We start from the raw sequence: 20203 nt of genomic DNA on the forward strand, positions 1-20203 counted from the left end.
TTTGCCCAGACCAGGTCCTTGTGGAGATCATCCATGGAGCTGCCCAGTACACTACTCTTCTGGAGGTGAGTCCCTCTGGGAGAGGCTTCTGCCCAGACCAGGTCCTTGTGGAGATCATCCATGGAGCTGCCCAGTACACTACTCTCCTGGAGGTGAGTCCCTCGGGGGGAGGCTTCTGCCCAGACCAGGTCCTTGTGGAGATCATCCATGGAGCTGCCAGTACACTACTCTCCTGGAGGTGAGTCCCTCTGGGGGAGGCTTCTGCCCAGGCCAGGTCCTTGTGGAGATCATCCATGGAGCTGCCCAGTACACTACTCTCCTGGAGGTGAGTCCCTCTGGAGGAGGTTTTGCCCAGACCAGGTCCTTGTAGAGATCATCCATGGAGCTGCCCAGTACACTACTCTCCTGGAGGTGAGTCCCTCTGGGGGAGGCTTCTGCCCAGGCCAGGTCCTTGTGGAGATCATCCATGGAGCTGCCCAGTACACTACTCTCCTGGAGGTGAGTCCCTCTGGGGGAGGCTTCTGCCCAGACCAGGTCCTTGTGGAGATCATCCATGGAGCTGCCCAATACACTACTCTCCTGGAGGTGAGTCCCTCTAGGGGTGGCTTCTGCCCAGACCAGGTCCTTGTGGAGATCATCCATGGAGCTACCCAGTACACTACTCTCCTGGAAGTGAGTCCCTCTGGGGGAGGCTTCTGCCCAGGCCAGGTCCTTGTGGAGATCATCCATGGAGCTGCCCAGTACACTACTCTCCTGGAGGTGAGTCCCTCTGGGGGAGGCTTCTGCCCAGGCCAGGTTCTTGTGGAGATCAGCCATGGAGCTGCCCAGTAACTACTCTCCTGGAGGTGAGTCCCCTTGGGGGAGGCTTCTGCCCAGACCAGGTCCATGTGGAGATCATCCATGGAGCTGCCCAGTACACTACTCTCCTGGAGGTGAGTCCCTCTGGGGGAGGCTTCTGCCCAGACCAGGTCCTTGTGGAGATCATCCATGGAGCTGCCAGTACACTACTCTCCTGGAGGTGAGTCCCTCTATGGGAGGCTTCTGCCAAGACCAGGTCCTTGTGGAGATCATCAATGGAGCTGCCCAGTACACTACTCTCCTGGAGGTGAGTCCCTCTGGGGGAGGCTTCTGCCCAGACCAGGTCCTTGTGGAGATCATCCATGGAGCTGCCAGTACACTACTCTCCTGGAGGTGAGTCCCTCTGGGGGAGGCTTCTGCCCAGACCAGGTCCTTGTGGAGATCATCCATGGAGCTGCCAGTACACTACTCTCCTGGAGGTGAGTCCCTCTATGGGAGGCTTCTGCCAAGACCAGGTCCTTGTGGAGATCATCAATGGAGCTGCCCAGTACACTACTCTCCTGGAGGTGAGTCCCTCTGGGGGAGGCTTCTGCCCAGACCAGGTCCTTGTGGAGATCATCCATGGAGCTGCCAGTACACTACTCTCCTGGAGGTGAGTCCCTCTAGGGGAGGCTTCTGCCCAGGCCAGGTCCTTGTGGAGATCATCAATGGAGCTGCCCAGTACACTACTCTCCTGGAGGTGAGTCCCTCTGGGGGAGGCTTCTGCCCAGGCCAGGTCCTTGTGGAGATCATCCACGGATCTGCCCAAGTACACTACTCTCCTGGAGGTGAGTCCCTCTGGGGGAGGCTTCTGCCCAGACCAGGTCCTTGTGGAGATCATCCATGGAGCTGCCCAGTACACTACTCTCCTGGAGGTGAGTCCCTCTGGGGGAGGCTTCTGCCCAGACCAGGTCCTTGTGGAGATCATCCATGGAGCTGCCCAGTACACTACTCTCCTAAAGGTGAGTCCCTCTGGGGGAGGCTTCTGCCGAGACCAGGTCCTTGTGGAGATCATCCATGGAGCTGCCCAGTACACTACTCTCCTGGAGGTGAGTCCCTCTGGGGGAGGCTTCTGCCCAGACCAGGTCCTTGTGGAGATCATCCATGGAGCTGCCCAGTACACTACTCTCCTGGAGGTGAGTCCCTCTGGGGGGAGCTTCTGCCCAGACCAGGTCCTTTTGGAGATCATCCATGGAGCTGCCAGTACACTACTCTCCTGGAGGTGAGTCCCTCTAGGGGAGGCTTCTAGCCAGACCAGGTCCTTGTGGAGATCATCCATGGAGCTGCCCAGTACACTAATCTCCTGGAGGTGAGTTCCTCTAGGGGAGGCTTCTGCCCAGACCAGGTCCTTGTGGAGATCATCCATGGAGCTGCCAGTACACTACTCTTCTGGAGGTGAGCCCCTCTGGGGGAGGCTTCTGCCCAGACCAGGTCCTTGTGGAGATCATCCATGGAGCTGCCAGTACACTACTCTCCTGGAGGTGAGTCCCTCTGGGGGAGGCTTCTGCCCAGACCAGGTCCTTGTGGAGATCATTCATGGAGCTGCCCAGTACACTACTCTCCTGGAGGTGAGTCCCTCTGGAGGAGGCTTCTGCCCAGACCAGGTCCTTGTGGAGATCATCCATGGAGCTGCCCAGTACACTACTCTCCTGGAGGTGAGTCCCTCTGGGGGAGGCTTCTGCCCAGACCAGGTCCTTGTGGAGATCATCCATGGAGCTGCCCAGTACACTACTCTCCTGGAGGTGAGTCCCTCTGGGGGAGGCTTCTGCCCAGGCCAGGTCCTTGTGGAGATCATCCATGGAGCTGCCCAGTAACTACTCTCCTGGAGGTGAGTCCCTCTGGGGGAGGCTTCTGCCCAGACCAGGTCCTTGTGGAGATCATTCATGTAGCTGCCAGTACACTACTCTCCTGGAGCTGAGTACCTCTGGGGGAGGCTTCTGCCCAGACCAGGTCCTTGTGGAGATCATCCATGGAGCTGCCCAGTACACTACTCTCCTGGAGGTGAGTCCCTCTGGGGGAGGCTTCTGCCCAGACCAGGTCCTTGTGGAGATCATCCATGGAGCTGCCAGTACACTACTCTCCTGGAGGTGAGTCCCTCTGGGGGAGGCTTCTGCCCAGACCAGGTCCTTGTGGAGATCATCCATGGAGCTGCCAGTACACTACTCTCCTGGAGGTGAGTCCCTCTGGGGGAGGCTTCTGCCCAGACCAGGTCCTTGTGGAGATCATCCATGGAGCTGCCCAGTACACTACTCTCCTGGAGGTGAGTCCCTCTGGGGGAGGCTTCTGCCCAGACCAGGTCCTTGTGGAGATCATCCATGGAGCTGCCAGTACACTACTCTCCTGGAGGTGAGTCCCTCTGGGGGAGGCTTCTGCCCAGACCAGGTCCTTGTGGAGATCATCCATTGAGCTGCCCAGTACACTACTCTCCTGGAGGTGAGTCCCTCTGGGGGAGGCTTCTGCCCAGACCAGGTCCTTGTGGAGATGACCCATGGAGTTGCCCAGTACACTACTCTCCTGGAGGTGAGTCCCTCTAGGGGAGGCTTCTGCCCAGATCAGGTCTTTGTGGAGATCATCCATGGAGCTGCCCATTACACTACTCTCCTGGAGGTGAGTCCCTCTAGGGGAGGCTTCGGCCCAGACCAGGTCCTTGTGGAGATCATCCATGGAGCTGCCCAGTACACTACTCTCCTGGAGGTGAGTCCCTCTGGGGGATGCTTCTGCCCAGACCAGGTCCTTGTGGAGATCATCCATGGACCTGCCCAGTACACTACTCTCCTGGAGGTGAGTCCCTCTGGGGGAGGCTTCTGCCCAGACCAGGTCCTTGTGGAGATCATCCATGGAGCTGCCCAGTACACTACTCTCCTGGAGGTGAGTCCTACTGGGGGAGGCTTCTGCCCAGGCCAGGTCCTTGTGGAAATCATCCATGGAGCTGCCCAGTACACTACTCTTCTGAAGGTGAGTCCCTCTGGGGGAGGCTTCTGCACAGACCAGGTCCTTGTGGAGATCATCCATGAAGCTGCCCAGTACACTACTCTCCTGGAGGTGAGTCCCTCTGGGGGTGGCTTCTGCCCAGACCAGGTCCTTGTGGAGATCATCCATGGAGCTGCCAGTACACTACTCTCCTGGAGGTGAGTCCCTCTGGGGGAGGCTTCTGCCCAGACCAGGTCCTTGTGGAGATCATCCATGGAGCTGCCCAGTACACTACTCTCCTGGAGGTGAGTCCCTCTGGGGGAGGCTTCTGCCCAGACCAGGTCCTTGTGGAGATCATCCATGGAGCTGCCAGTACACTACTCTCCTGGAGGTGAGTCCCTCTGGGGGAGGCTTCTGCCCAGACCAGGTCCTTGTGGAGATCATCCATGGAGCTGCCAGTACACTACTCTCCTGGAGGTGAGTCCCTCTGGGGGAGGCTTCTGCACAGACCAGGACCTTGTGGAGATCATCCATGGAGCTGCCCAGTACACTACTCTCCTGGAGGTGAGTCCCTCTGGGGGAGGCTTCTGCCCAGACCAGGTCCTTGTGGAGATCATCCATGGAGCTACCCAGTACACTACTCTCCTGGAGGTGAGTCCCTCTGGGGGAGGCTTCTGCCCAGACCAGGTCCTTGTGGAGATCATCCATGGAGCTGCCAGTACACTACTCTCCTGGAGGTGAGTCCCTCTGGGGGAGGCTTCTGCCCAGACCAGGTCCTTGTGGAGATCATCCATGGAGCTGCCAGTACACTACTCTCCTGGAGGTGAGTCCCTCTGGGGGAGGCTTCTGCACAGACCAGGTCCTTGTGGAGATCATCCATGGAGCTGCCCAGTACACTACTCTTCTGGAGGTGAGTCCCTCTGGGGGAGGCTTCTGCCCAGACCAGGTCCTTGTGGAGATCATCCATGGAGCTGCCAGTACACTACTCTCCTGGAGGTGAGTCCCTCTGGGGGAGGCTTCTGCCCAGACCAGGTCCTTGTGGAGATCATCCATGGAGCTGCCAGTACACTACTCTCCTGGAGGTGAGTCCCTCTGGGGGAGGCTTCTGCCCAGACCAGGTCCTTGTGGAGATCATCCATGGAGCTGCCAGTACACTACTCTCCTGGAGGTGAGTCCCTCTGGGGGAGGCTTCTGCCCAGACCAGGTCCTTGTGGAGATCATCCATGGAGCTGCCAGTACACTACTCTCCTGGAGGTGAGTCCCTCTGGGGGAGGCTTCTGCCCAGACCAGGTCCTTATGGAGATCATTCATGGAGCTGCCCAGTACACTACTCTCCTGGAGGTGAGTCCCTCTGGGGGAGGCTTCTGCCCAGACCAGGTCCTTGTGGAGATCATCCATGGAGCTGCCAGTACACTACTCTCCTGGAGGTGAGTCCCTCTGGGGGAGGCTTCTGCCCAGACCAGGTCCTTGTGGAGAACATCCATGGAGCTGCCAGTACACTACTCTCCTGGAGGTGAGTCCCTCTGGGGGAGGCTTCTGCCCAGACCAGGTCCTTGTGGAGATCATCCATGGAGCTGCCCAATACACTACTCTCCTGGAGGTGAGTCCCTCTGGGGGAGGCTTCTGCCCAGACCAGGTCCTTGTGGAGATCATCCATGGAGCTGCCCAGTACACTACTCTCCTGGAGGTGAGTCCCTCTGGGGGAGGCTTCTGCCCAGGCCAGGTCCTTGTGGAGATCATCCATGGAGCTGCCCAATACACTACTCTCCTGGAGGTGAGTCCCTCTGGGGGAGGCTTCTGCCCAGACCAGGTCCTTGTGGAGATCATCCATGGAGCTGCCCAGTACACTACTCTCCTGGAGGTGAGTCCCTCTGGAGGAGGCTTCTGCCCAGACCAGGTCCTTGTGGAGATCATCCATGGAGCTGCCCAGTACACTACTCTCCTGGAGGTGAGTCCCTCTGGGGGAGGTTTCTGCCCAGACCAGGTCCTTGTGGAGATCATCCATGGAGCTGCCCAGTACACTACTCTCCTGGAGGTGAGTCCCTCTAGGGGTGGCTTCTGCCCAGACCAGGTCCTTGTGGAGATCATCCATGGAGCTACCCAGTACACTACTCTCCTGGAAGTGAGTCCCTCTGGGGGAGGCTTCTGCCCAGGCCAGGTCCTTGTGGAGATCATCCTTGGAGCTGCCCAGTACACTACTCTCCTGGAGGTGAGTCCCTCTGGGGGAGGCTTCTGCCCAGACCAGGTCCTTGTGGAGATCATCCATGGAGCTGCCCAGTACACTACTCTCCTGGAGGTGAGTCCCTCTGGGGGAGGCTTCTGCCCAGGCCAGGTCCTTGTGGAGATCATCCATGGAGCTGCCCAGTACACTACTCTCCTGGAGGTGAGTCCCTCTAGGGGTGGCTTCTGCCCAGGCCAGGTCCTTGTGGAGATCATCCATGGAGCTGCCCAGTACACTACTCTCCTGGAGGTGAGTCCCTCTGGGGGAGGCTTCTGCCCAGGCCAGGTCCTTGTGGAGATGACCCATGGAGTTGCCCAGTACACTACTTTACAAACAAATAAGTTTTTGGCTCGTGTGTTCGTTCCCTGAACCAGTGCTAATCCTATTTCCTCAACATTACTGGAAAAAAATATGAGCCAATCAGTTTTCTTGACCTGATGTGAATACCTGTTGTTAATATGAAGTAAATTCAATGGAGATGAGATTGTGATCACTGTAGTTTGACGTGGTACCTCGTGCGGCGGTAGAGCCCGGTCACCGCCCCGTCAGCAACAGATCCGGCTGATGGAACGCACCCCTCCAACCCTCGCGCGGTCCACACCGTGGAAGTTCGCGATGCCATCGCCAGGCAGCAGCCTAGGACGGACGCTCCGTCCCATGGGGAATTAAACAGAATAGTGTGTCTTTTTTTAAGATGACGACCTCAATCGCGATTGTGCTCCGCATTGCATGTTAATGGCGACAGTTTATAATAGTGTGTGATGTTATCCACCCTAGTGTTACAGCTACCACAACAAGCAACATGTAATTTTCTGGGAGAAGAATAATGCTTACCATGTAAGTACAGTGCACATGAACAGGTTTTATTTGGAAGCTCTTGTAAACCCGTAAAGTTGTTTCTCTGCTTAAGGTTTATAAATTAATAATCACGGCGAGTCAAGTGATCCATGCTTGGGGCCGACAACCCACCCAAACACAACGGCTAGCATGGCCCCTCGCATGATGTAAAACACTAATAATCCCCGTGTTTCACATCACTCTCTCTTGATGACTTGTGTAATTGGTGGATCTTTTAGTTTATAAAGGCAAAAAATTATTTTGTCTAGATATAAGTACCTCCATGTTTATTAAACTTTTGATTACTTTCACATTAAAATAATATTTGACAAATTGATTGACAAATTATTAAATTATATTAACATGTGTTAAAAATTACTTTATCTAAAGAATGGGCCAGCCCTAATTAGAAAATTTCCATTAATCATTATACACAATTAAAATATAATCATAAACAATAAACAGGTTATGTTCCTTTCGTAATCCCAGCACATTTAGAGCTATTAAAGTCCCGAAAGAAAAATTTCTGGTGTTCCAATTTTTTCAACATCGTGATTTAATGTTATTCTGAAGGTATTGAAAAAAAACTGAAGGACTGGAGCTTTGACGGTTACTGGCTGAAGTTGAGCTGCTAACGAGGCGACAGGGCGTTTTAGTCGCCCTGATTGCTGGAGGAAGAACTCGAGGGTGGTGTTGTTAGGTCCGCATCCGACCCTTGGACCCTCTCTGTGAACATATCCGAAACAAACATGTTCAGAACTGGTTCACATATAGTTGGCAAAATAGGCAGATAATGCCTACTAGCAACTTGATGGTCGGGGAAATAAAGTGTGTCAAAAAAACCCAACCCACAGGGAGATGGCTTTTAGCATCAGCCAGGGTGTGGAGATCGCGAACACGTGGTTGTCGCGGGCGTTTCCATGATTCAAAAAATATAAAATATTATGAAGTATCATTTACGAAGAATGACTACTTATACGAGGTACACAGACTGACTAATTACTAATTACTCAAGAAGTAGAGATCACATCCCTTGCCTAGCTGATAACATCTTTAAACGACGACCGGAGTGAAGTCTTGGTGTGCGGCTCGCAGGCGATGCTGTGTGGTCAGTCTGCTGTCGCGGTGCGAAGTATGTTTGGGGCGGCAGCAACTCGTAATTAAAAGACGACGTCAATCAAATGAAGAGGGGAGGCTTCAGCTTCCGGACCGAAAGGTTTCGAAGATTTCCGAGGGAATGGTCGAGAACTACTAACTTCGATATCTCGAAGTTGGTGGTACTGGCCGATGTCAGCGCGACCTACTGAGGGGTGTCCGAAACAAGGAGAGATCGACTCACACGAGGCGAATTCTAACACATTGGGCTTATGGAGGGGACTAGTGCAGCGCTCTGGGGTCTTGGAAATTAACTACGGGGCACTGTTTGTTGAGTAAGGCGCCAGGGAGCAGGCGTTTGGTGGGTGTTCAAACACCCAGGGGAAATAATTCGCAACTCTGCCACTAGAGGTCAGAGGAAGTACATTCGAGCGCTCGTGTCCCGACCTTGAGACAGGTCGTCCCTGGCCGGGGTTAAGGACTGGTCACTGCTCTGGGCAATGCTGGAAAGGCAGGAGAGGGGGGGAGGTGGAAATGTGCAACGACGGTAAGAAACTAGTTCTACAGAACCTGGGGATGTGTCTGGGGCTCTAGTAAAATGACCCGTGCCCTTGCCTGAAATCGCTCGCGTAAGACTGGCTCTCAGAACCTAGCTGCTCTAATAGCTTGCAGGACATAGCACTTCTTGTCACGGCTCGGAGGAGAATTACAGGCGATTTACGTGCGCCAAGGCAGGGATAAAAGGATAGTACATGCTAGGTCAATATATGGTAGGCAAAATTATATTTATACTGGGAACGATTGGGGAAACAGGTCTGACAAAGATTAAATGGGAGTGTACAGGAGGCGGAAAACGTTTAAGTTCTTGCAGAAAAAAATTACTGGCGACATTATTATTCAAAAATTCAAATTTAGAATTGTGCCAAAAATACTAATTGGCGGCTTACCCGCCAGCAGTCTCTGGACTCATCCCGGGTTCGGAACCCAAGACCTCGAGTGATGGCAAGGTATACTACATTTAAAAAATCAAACAAAAATACATACCAGATTCGAGATAAGAGTACTATTTTAAGGGTCAATTAAACTTGTACAGGTAAAAAGCAGGCAAAATATAATTGTGGCCGATAGCACAAAAACATTCAAAATGTTTTGAATATTGAAGCTGACAAAAGTCACAAAAATGTATAAAGTGGTAAATTACAAGTCTAAATTTACACATTATATCATCAAGAACATAACCATTCAATGTTTTCAATCAACGACAGCAAAATGTAAATACAGGTTTAACATCGCAACGGAATTCTCCGCTCATACAAGAAACTTTTTTCATGGATGCTAGTAACAGAACATTTTTTGCAGGGTAGCCAGTCACTTGGGTTAAAATAGGCGATACATCATAGCATTTCTTGCTTCACGACATGTATTTCTTATTGCCCTGATGACAACCGACCTCGTAGGTTTGCGACCACGCGTGTCTCACTTCTAAGCCAGCCCACTCCGTGTTCACTCCCCACTCTGAGTCTCCAGGTGGAGTGTCGCTGCTGAAGCGAGGCTGGACGTGTCTCGGTCGGCAGGGCGGAGATGCGCAGATAGAGCTGAAGGTGGACTCGGAGATCAAGCTGACTATAGACCCGGCCTACATCGACCAAGGCACGAGTGAAGTCCTGTACATCGACTACCCGCGCATAGTGGACATCGTCAACCCAGGGGACATAGTCTTCGTGGACGATGGCCAGATCGCTCTGTGCACCAAGGAGAAAGGTAAACATGGAAATGGCTGCTTAGTTATAACGTATCGTCCCTCCCCGCCGCCCAGGGACAGATGACTGAATGCGTCCATCTTAGCACGTCTTTGCGAGCTGTGAGGTCACTGCCAAGTCGACATTGATTGCCAGCGATGACAGAATAGTAATAGTTTACATATTCGTATGCTTTACCAGTAAGAAAGTAATTCAAAATCTCAGTAGCAATAAAGGTGCTTTACTTACATATATATATATATTTTATATTGCAGTATTATATTGTGTAATAGTATTAAAAGTATTGCATGACTATATTATATAAAGAAAATATTATATAAACTAACTTAAGTTTTTGTTTAACATGATTATTGCCGGCTAAACTGTCCACCAATGGCTGAACACTTTAAGAGTAAATAAATAACTTCGATGGTGTTGTGCAGTCAGGAGTGCCATTAACATTATCAAATTAATTTTGTTATTTGAACATCTCATTTATTAAAGAAATTTTCCTTTTAAATATCCCAACAAGTAGTATTTAATAGTTCCTCCGGAGACAGGCTTCAGGCTGTGGATTGTGTGGATTGAAGATTGTCGACCACCATATTGGATTGTGACGTCACGGCGGCCATCTTGGATGGATGTACCTTGACCTTTGACCTTGACCTTGAAATTTGACCTTCAAAATGTGCAAAAAAATTATCCAAAATCGGGCAAAATTTGCCCAAAATTCCTCAAAAATTGTCAAAAGTTCCATTTTTTGGAAAAAAATCCTGCCAAAAAATTTCAAAAAATTCCACATTTCAAAAATTATGATTTCGAAAAACCTCAAAAGTCATTTTGCCTTAGAAAGAACTCAAAATCCTAAAAGCGGCTTCAAACTCCTTAGAGCTAGCCGCTCTAAGCCGCCGAGGTCATGACCTTGAAAATTAGGATGCCATGAAAGCTATTTTGAACTATGATGTCACTGTTGCAATTATCGTTATGTCCGCCATATTTACAATTTTTATTTATTATCAGATTTTAGTGAAAAAAAAATTTAAAATTTATAAAAAAATTCAATTAATAAAATTTAAATAAAAAATATTGAAAAAACACATTTATTCGACACGGAGCTCGGAGTCCTCGGTTGGAACTCGGTGAGGGCAAAAAAAAAATAACTATGACAACAGATCCTTCCTCCACGGTAGCCATCGACAGACTGACCCCCACAACTTTTAACCATGCATTTATAACATCAGGTAGTATGACGTCATGTCCGCCATCTTGAAAATCCGTAATTTTTATGTTAGAAAATTGGGAAAATTTTTAAAAATCATTAAAAAAATTAACTAATCAAATTAAATAGTAAAAATCTTAAAAACCCCGTTGCACTTTTGGTTACGGTCGCCATATTGGATTATTTAATTGTTGCATGTTTCCTTACGCCCGCCATCTTGGTTGAGTACGATGTAATCGTCACACTTTACATTATGACCGCCATATTGGATCCTATTAATGTTGCATGTTTCGTTACAGCAGCCATCTTGGAATCGTGTAATTATGTAGCTATAAATTCGGGAAAAGATCCAAAATTCATTAAATAAATCACCCATTAATTCACATATTAATCCGGTCAGTTCATGTCCTTGGTTCGATACCTGATCGATGCAATAATGTTTAATTTTATGTAAAAAATAATAATTTCAATCAAACGTGTTCAAAATTCTTAAAGAGACTTTAAATCCTCTACTACCATCATCATCCTATAAGCCATCAAGGCCACCATATTGGAAATTCGTAACTATTTAACTATAACTCGGGAAAAAGTTCAAAATTCATTAAATAAATTAACAACCAATAAAATGAGTAATTAGATCGACTTAGGTCCTTGGTACGATTCGGAATGACGATGAAAAAAATTTAAATATAACATCAATATAAGATAATAGTGACAGGTTCAAGAAATAAAACTTCTCAAGTTCTTTCACAAAATAAACTTTATTACTTAATTTCTATTCTACTACAGGATCACTTGCGAAGGTTAGTAATCTTATAAACATTTAGGTCTGCATAGGTGTGAAATGACTAATTCTTAGCTCCAATCGGTTTATACTAGAAAGAGTCCAGCCAGAACCTTTACTGACATAGTTCTCCTCCTCATGACAGAGTTTTTGGATACCGTTCTTAACAGTTTGCTTCACATCGTCAGAATTGTAAATTACTGCAGCCGATGTCTTGAATGCACACTTCTTCACTTCGTCTTCGAATGGATACGGCTTTCCATATATACAGTCCAACCACAAGTTATATTTTAATGGACCGTTTGTTACTACGTCATCAGTAAGCTGATTGATTATGTTCTGTCTAAAATCACCAAGAAAATTACAAATGTCTTTTGACTTACCTAACGTATTTAGATAATAGTAATCTTTCAATGTTCCACGAAATGCAGACTGCGCCAAGTATAACCCATTATCATTCACTTGTAATGCGCCGAACACAGTCTTAGGTTTATTTTCATGTCCAGACGTTATAGCAATCGGTTGCAGCACATCGGTTTTCTTGCTTGTACGCTTACGAGTCTCCAATCTAAAGCGAGGAGTCAAAATTTCTACAGGTAGTTCTTCAGTAGACACACGGACTTTACCATTGCATTTTTTCACATGTCGCCGCAAACTATCAATTCGTGTAAACCATTCATGACACCCATCACAGCGAAACTTTATACGGGATGGATTCTTCTTGCATTTACTCCGTTCATGTCTCCGTGCATCATGAGAAAATGCGAACGACGTATCACAGTAGCTGCAAGGATACCGTGGTGATGAAGACGAGCCTCTCAGACCTGATCCAGGTACTGACGTTGCAACAATAGTACCATTCCCAGGCATACTCTTATGAACATCAATGCAACGTTGTTGCACCGAAACCTTTACTTTCTGCCGCGCAGCAGGACCTTTGCATGTCTTCATGTGCGTTTTCATATTATCGATTCTGGCAAACTGCTTATGACATTTCTCACAAACATACATTTTACGATATAGGTTCTTGGCACATTCGCTCCTCTCGTGTCGTCGAGCATTGCTGCTGTTTGTGAAAATCTTGTCACAGTAACAGCACCGATGTTCGTTAGTTGTTGAATCACTAGCCATTGAAGTCACCATCGAGGGCGAAACGAAGTTCGTCGAGTTTTCCTGTGAAGCCAGCACTACCGGAATTAAAGTCTCTTCTGCTGGTGGTACCACGACTGTTGAAGTCTCCTCCAATGTTGACGTCGACGTTGCCAAAGGGATATGCTCCTTATTCGTCAACGCTGTCGTCAGGGTTCCCGTAGACGTTGGTACAACGTCCATCAAGTTCGTCGTTTTAGACGGTAAAAGTGTCATCGAGTTCACAAGAAAAAGGTAATTACGCGACTTATGCACCAGAAGAAACAAACTAGGTGATCCTTACGCCGATGTCGTCAGTAACAATCTGAACGACCTGCTGTCTAGGACTCGCTTATATACATGCACAGGATGGAATAATACGCTAGTCAAATCAAGAACCAATTACTATGACGTCGTACCTCCTCTTTATTAAATAAAAAAACCCGGGTCACAGTCCTGTCCGCGGCGCAACACTGCAGCCATGGCCCTGGTAGTGCCACCACTCGCCACCAGATGGCAGTGTAAATATAAAGAGACAATGTATCATAGTTATTTTATAGATGTTATTATTGTAAATATTTAGGTAGATTATTAAGTGTATGCTGGAAGTATGTTTTGTAGATGTGGAAATAATATTGTAAAATGCAAAAGATCATCATCAGGCAAAAGAGATAGAAATATGTAAAACTTTAACACAGATGGTTCTAGAAGAAACTTGTATAAATTGTGCGGGCTAACAAGCCTCGACAGCTCTCATCTCCCAGCCAATCTGGGAGAATAGTTATCACTGTGAGCTTTCCTCTCTCCCAGCCAATCTGGGAGAATAAATATTACCTCAGTCAAAAGTAGTATCATTAGCTTGAATTCCTCATCTTCCTTTCCTCAGCTAGCGACTCTTAGTGAGACCGCGGGCTTCCTTCTCTCTCTCTCTCATTCTACCTCTCTCTGCCCACCCATCCGCTAGCGACTCTTCGTGAGACCGCGGGCAATCCTCTGCTAGCGACTCTTAGTGAGACCGCGGGCATCCCTCTCTTCAACTTCCATCCTTTCCACCAGAGACGAGGCCGCGACAACTATAATACTCGAGTCAAAACAACACTTAAAAAAGAAGCACACCAAAATATGGAAACACATTTGGAAGCAAATTCATCAAATGAAATGAACACGCAATACACACACTAGCAGCTTTCTTCACAAAGTTAACATTTAAATTTCATTCAAGCGAAGTATCAAGCCAATGTCACATCATATTAACATCCTATTGGTCATAATATCCTCAAAATTTCACAGTTTTATAAATCACACCGGTTATAGAAGGACTTATAGATTATAACACACATCATTTCAGTCTATGTTCTTTAACAAATTCAATACAAAATATACATAGTAAAATAAGAACCAGTTACGTAAATATTTTATATACTTTATGTATACTGTAGACACAAAAACCCTGAAAGTACTTATGTAAGAATGATATTTAATAAAACTCATACTAAATTGTATATTTAATCCCAATAATATACATCAGATCAAAAAAAAAAGTAGGTTTTATTCTATAAACCCCTCATTTCTTAGTTCTTATTTCTTTGAGGACGTATACATTTTCAGCATTTCGCAAACCAAGTAGAAGTTTTAGCCTATTCTTCAATCATTTGGATTGTCACTCGATGAACAATTGGTCTCACGTTCTACGGCTTCCATATTCTTTATATATTTGTTATTATTAGTCTTAAAATCTCCGCATTCGTGTCACTATCACAGACGTAAAGGCATCATCATCATCGTAGCTGTCAACAATATTATCATGAGCTGCATCAATATCACTCATTTTATGATCTCGTTTCCACATTTCAGTTGTCAGAGATTAACCGCAATCTATGATCTTGTAACCTTCACAATATTCTCTATTGTTTTCTATACATGGTTAGCTCCATTCTCATTTTCTTTAAAAGCCTGTGTGTCCAGTTTTATTATTTAATCCTTCAACCCATCATCCCAAACAAAATTAAATCATCGTAGTATATAGAAAAAAATCAACAAAGTTCCTTTCATTAAATCTTAGGAACCGCTTCATCCTTTCCACCTTTAGTATAGTTTCTTGAGCCCAAGAGTCTTTCATTATATACCATGCAGTGTTCTTCAAGAGATGTGGTATACTACCAGTTCTACATACAAATCCATCCTATCATTGATTTGTTTGCACATTAGAAAAAAAACCTTCTAGTTAATTGTTACGTGTTTTATTAAATTATCACTTCGACTAAAATAATTACCACACATAGTAATTTCTACAAACGACTCTATGCCCAAGACATTTTAACCATCATCTCTCTGAAAACAACCATGTCCCATCTATATCACAAAGTAAACGAGGGTTAGAGGAGATGGGTCAAACGTCAAGTGCTAGTCACACATAGGGTAAGGAACATGTGTTCGATACCTATCTCGTACATTGTAGCAGCTATGTATTTCTCTTACCTCATGTAGAAAAATATCTTCCAATGCATACGAATTTAAACTTATTCACGTGCCTCTAGTCAAAAGTACCTAAATTTAAGCACGTTAACCAAAAAAAAAATTTAAAAAAATTCTCAACGATGAGGCAGAGACTACACGATCGAGACACGCCTACCGTCACCAGAAAATGAACACTGACCCCTCGCGCAGGAGTTGAAAACTAGCAGAACGCTGCGACAGTCATATGTTTGCTCGAGACATGCATACAACACGTCGCTAGCCTGCCAACTCATTTCACGTAAAACACCAGTGAAATCGTAATCCAGCTTACGTAAAGTACTTTCTAGAACCACTTCAAAGTATGCATCACTGAACCAGAACAGAAAATCAGCTTACGCATGTATAATTTGCTACCAACAAAAAAATTTGTAGCACATATACGAGAGGAGTCGAACCCTACATACCATACTGTGAAAGTCGATACTCCGATAATTATAAGCGGCAAAATATTTTAAATCAAGACCCCGGCCAGTATACAATTATTTTTTCGTGTTTTAAAAATTCATGTTAGTAATAAGCAACAAAGGAGTGAGTAACTTGGACGAATAACCGCTTACCACGTATACAGATTCTTACTGATACAGCCCATCCAGTACACCAGCTTACTCCGAAGTGTAATCAATTGATTAACATTCTTTAATTTTTTAATATCCCACCGTAGTGTACACCAGTATATAACAGGTTACGATTTAAGACCATAAATCTCCCACAAGTCTGTCAGTTTTATTTCGGGGAGTAATAACTTATTTCGCAGAAATAATGAATCAAGTTCCTATCAGATTTGCTCTAATGTTACGGTATTACTAGTAACAGCACTTTACCAAAACATCTCCCATAAAAATAGTAAGAATGCAGATGACATACTCACTCAAAAATAATTTTAGCAAAATATACTGTCTTCAGCATTATTGAAAAAAAAATACAACAAACAAGACAAAACACGCATTACAAATCCGACCTAAATTACTTGTCACATGTAGCTTATTACATTAAGATAAACGATGTAGGTTACGAAGAATAAATAAAAAAATTCTTTAAATCTATAATTTATTTAAAATTTTACGTTTATACACATTAAAATCTGACAGTGTATATATATATATATATATATATATCGTATACATTTTTCAGTCCATGCGACATTTATTTTTATAAAATAAATTATTATAGTTCTTTTTAAGAGTGACAAAATACAACTACTTCATATAGATCACGATACAGCAGTTCAGGTGTGTAACACCTTAGAGGACAGAGATGTTGATGCTAGAAACATTCCTTTACAAAATATATAATGTTTTTTAAAGTAAAATTTTCGTGTAACCTGTACACCGCACTTCTCACACAGAAATTTTACACGGTCAAGATTTCTTCTACAGCCATGCTTTTCATGGATGCGTGTACTTCGTATTCGATCAAAACGTTTACCACAGTAGCGACACTGATACAGATATTCATCACAATTACCATCGCTTCCCCGCTGTACAACTTGCAAATGAACTTTGCTTTTACAATGCCTAATCAAATTACTTTTGTTTGTGAAATGTACACCACATGGGTCACACGGAAATGTCACACGATTAACGTTTCTACTACAGACATAATTTTCATGTTTTCTTGCATGTTGTCGGTATTTAAAACTTTTGCCACAGTACGTACACAGATGTCTCGTCGTTAGACCTTGAGTCACCGACGGCTCGGAAAGTATATTACTTTCAATGTACACTGCTGTTGTAGGCGACGAAGTCCCGTATGTTGTAGGAGCTGGATATTTCCCAGTCGACATTGACAGATCATCAGTACTGGATGTCAAATAATCTGAAGTATACACGACTGATGCAGAAGCTGGGAATTGCTCACAAAATTGTTTTATTTACCAAATGCGGTGTAGTTTCAGGTATCGGAGTCTCCTCTGCTGTCGATAATGCACACATTGAAGTCTCTTGGAGTGAAGAGACAGTAGATACAGCCATCATCTGGATCTCTGTAGAAGGTAGCCTCGTTACCATCGGAATCTCTGGAGCTGCCCTCATCGTTGTCATAGGGATCTGCTTCGTCATCATCGCCTCCGTCGTCAGGGACCCCGGTGAAGACGCGAGACCCTCCGTCAAGATCTCTGCAGTCGGTGACCCCGCCACCATTGGGATTTGTACCGATGTCGACGTTGCTCCCATTGAGTTCGAATACATATGAATATTCATATACCAGACTTATATGCAGACAAGGCAATTCATCAGATCTGCACTGTACCACTTCAAGAGGTGGACTGAGGGACCTGCTGTCTAAGACTCGCTTAAATAACAGTGTCCGCTTGAATAATACGCAAGTCAATACATCATCGATTGTTATTACTTAAAAAATAGGAATTTCAAGGAATAAGAGTTTAAATTATATATTCAAACAACTAATCGCACATCGTACATACAAGGTTCAATTAGACTTACTAGAGGACCAAGAGTCTCTAAACAATGGAACTTTTAGCATCCAAATAAAATTTAAACTACACAAATGTTAATTATATTATTTACAGCTACACATACCCTCCAACTGACTCCAAATTTCTACAACACATGACTAAATTATTTTATCCGATACCAGGATAGGTCCAAAGTCAATTATTTTTTGTACCTCTCATCTACAGTTCAGGGGAGCTTCAGTGTTGATATAGCTACAGCCAAAACATACTCAGTACCACACATATTCAAAATCCTAACCCTTCAGGGTCGATCCTTGTTAAGCCTTACGACAAAAGTCTCCGAAACAAGAGACCTACTCTATAAGTTTACTAGTCATTTTAAGCTTGTCATAGCACACATCGATAAATATCTTCGTAAATAACCCAAAATATTTTTGACCACTAGCATTCGATTTATGCACATACAGTAAGTCACCAACATATTCATCAACACATGTCCATTCTATATTAAGCTCCTCACTTACTTATATCAGTCTACTCGACTACACTCAGCACACAAAAACTAAAAGAAGTCAATTAACAACCTATTATTTATTTAACAGCATACCGTCGGATAGTTAAATAATCCTGTCAGTGAACATGTTAGCAAAGTTTACATTTATATAGGACCAGGAATCCATTGAACCTTCAGAACCTAGCTACACATACACATTACTGGATGCAAGCTAATGCTACACTCATTTTCCATCATCGACACTCATTTTCCATCATAGACACTCATTTCATCACTCAATTCAATCATCGATACTCAATTCGACACTCATTTTCCATCATCGACACTCAATTCGACACTCATTTTTCATCATCAACACTCAATTCGACACTAATTTCCCATCATCCACACTCATTTCGACACTCAATTCAATCATCGACACTCATTTTCCATCATCGACACTTATTTCGACACTTAATTTCCATCATCGACACTCAATTCTACACTCATTTTCCATCACCGATACTCATTTTCCATCATAGACACTCATTTAATCACTCAATTCAATCATCGATACTCAATTCGACACTCATTTTCCATCATCGACACTCAATTCGACACTCATTTTCCATAATCAACACTCAACACGACACTCGTTTTCCATCATCGACACTCAATTCGACACTCATTTTTCATCAACGACACTAAATTCAACTTTCATTTTCCATCATCGATAATTAATTCTACATACTCTTTCATTCTTCGACACTCATTTTCCATCATCTACATACAGTAAAATGGAAACTTTCCATCATACACACACACACAGATATATATATTAAAATATTGATACTCAAATCAATTCTTTAAAGTAGCAAACATATGAACTCTATTAGGGTATGAATAACGACGCATTTTTAATATCATTTTTTAAAATTATATTTATATCAAAAATACAAAAGTATAAAATTTCATCAGTCAATACACATTACTAACTTATTCTATATACCCTGAAATTCTAAGTTCATCAAGAATAGTCCACTTTTCTTTGATAACTGATAAAATTTCGTCAGCTTGCGAAACAAGGAAAAGTCGCAACCTGTTCACAAACACGTTCGGGTCTTTCCACGATATATAATCAGTTTCTCTTTATGCCACCATCTTCTTCGAATGTTTGCTGAACATATTCTGAAAATCGATGTAATAATGATTATGATAATTTGCATCATCATCATCGGTGCTGTCCACATCTTTATCAAACACACTGACATCTTCATCTTGCGTATCCCAGTATTTCGAATTTTTTGACATTGGAGTACCATCATTGGCATCAAGCTTACTTGCTAATTTTCCAAAAAAATATTCCAAAGTCCGTAGAAGTCTACTATAAGACGACTTGTCACTTTTTCTGGAGATGTTACTTTCATTATCTTCTACCTTACTTATATCTTCAACACCAGTTAAGCTATTTCCTTCCTCAAGACCTGGATATATTTTAACACAATCGCTTTTAAGGCTTGATGGATCAATTTCATTGTAAGACATACTGTCCCCGAGCAAAGCGTCTCCATCTTCGTACTTTATCTCCTGCGCGAGCTTGGCTTTATAAGTTTTATTGTGTCTTTTTAAATTATCTCTTCGTGTCAACCGCCTACCACACTTGCCACAAATTAGTATTTGACGGAATGGGGTTTTAACACAATCGTTCTTTTCATGTCTACGAGCACTATAGCTTTTATCAAAGTATTTGCTACACTATGTACAATGTCCTTCAGATCGAGATCGATATTTGAGTATCGTACCTTCACTAGACTGTACGTACTCCATAATGGTTGAATAGCAACTAAAAGTATTTTTTAGGTACTTCGTATTTTTATGTATGAACATTCATCAATTATTTACGAAAAAATATTTTTTTTTTCTCATTTTGAAAAAAAAAATCATGTTCCACGTAGTTTTACTACCCACCTTCATATTTCCTCATATGTTATGTTGTAAAAGCAACCATAG

The 20203-nt window shown here is 44.6% G+C and overlaps 1 protein-coding gene across 1 annotated transcript in view; it reads left to right on the forward strand.

Annotated features, from left to right (window-relative positions):
* Positions 1-20203, forward strand: part of LOC134535495 (pyruvate kinase-like) — a 56087-nt gene that overhangs the window by 22225 nt on the left and 13659 nt on the right. The window contains exon 5 of the mRNA XM_063374628.1: positions 9475-9661. Coding sequence (XP_063230698.1) covers positions 9475-9661 — 187 coding nt within the window. The remainder of the gene's footprint in view (positions 1-9474; positions 9662-20203) is intronic.

Source organism: Bacillus rossius, chromosome 8, assembly GCF_032445375.1.
Source record: "Bacillus rossius redtenbacheri isolate Brsri chromosome 8, Brsri_v3, whole genome shotgun sequence".
Lineage (NCBI taxonomy): Eukaryota > Metazoa > Arthropoda > Insecta > Phasmatodea > Bacillidae > Bacillus > Bacillus rossius.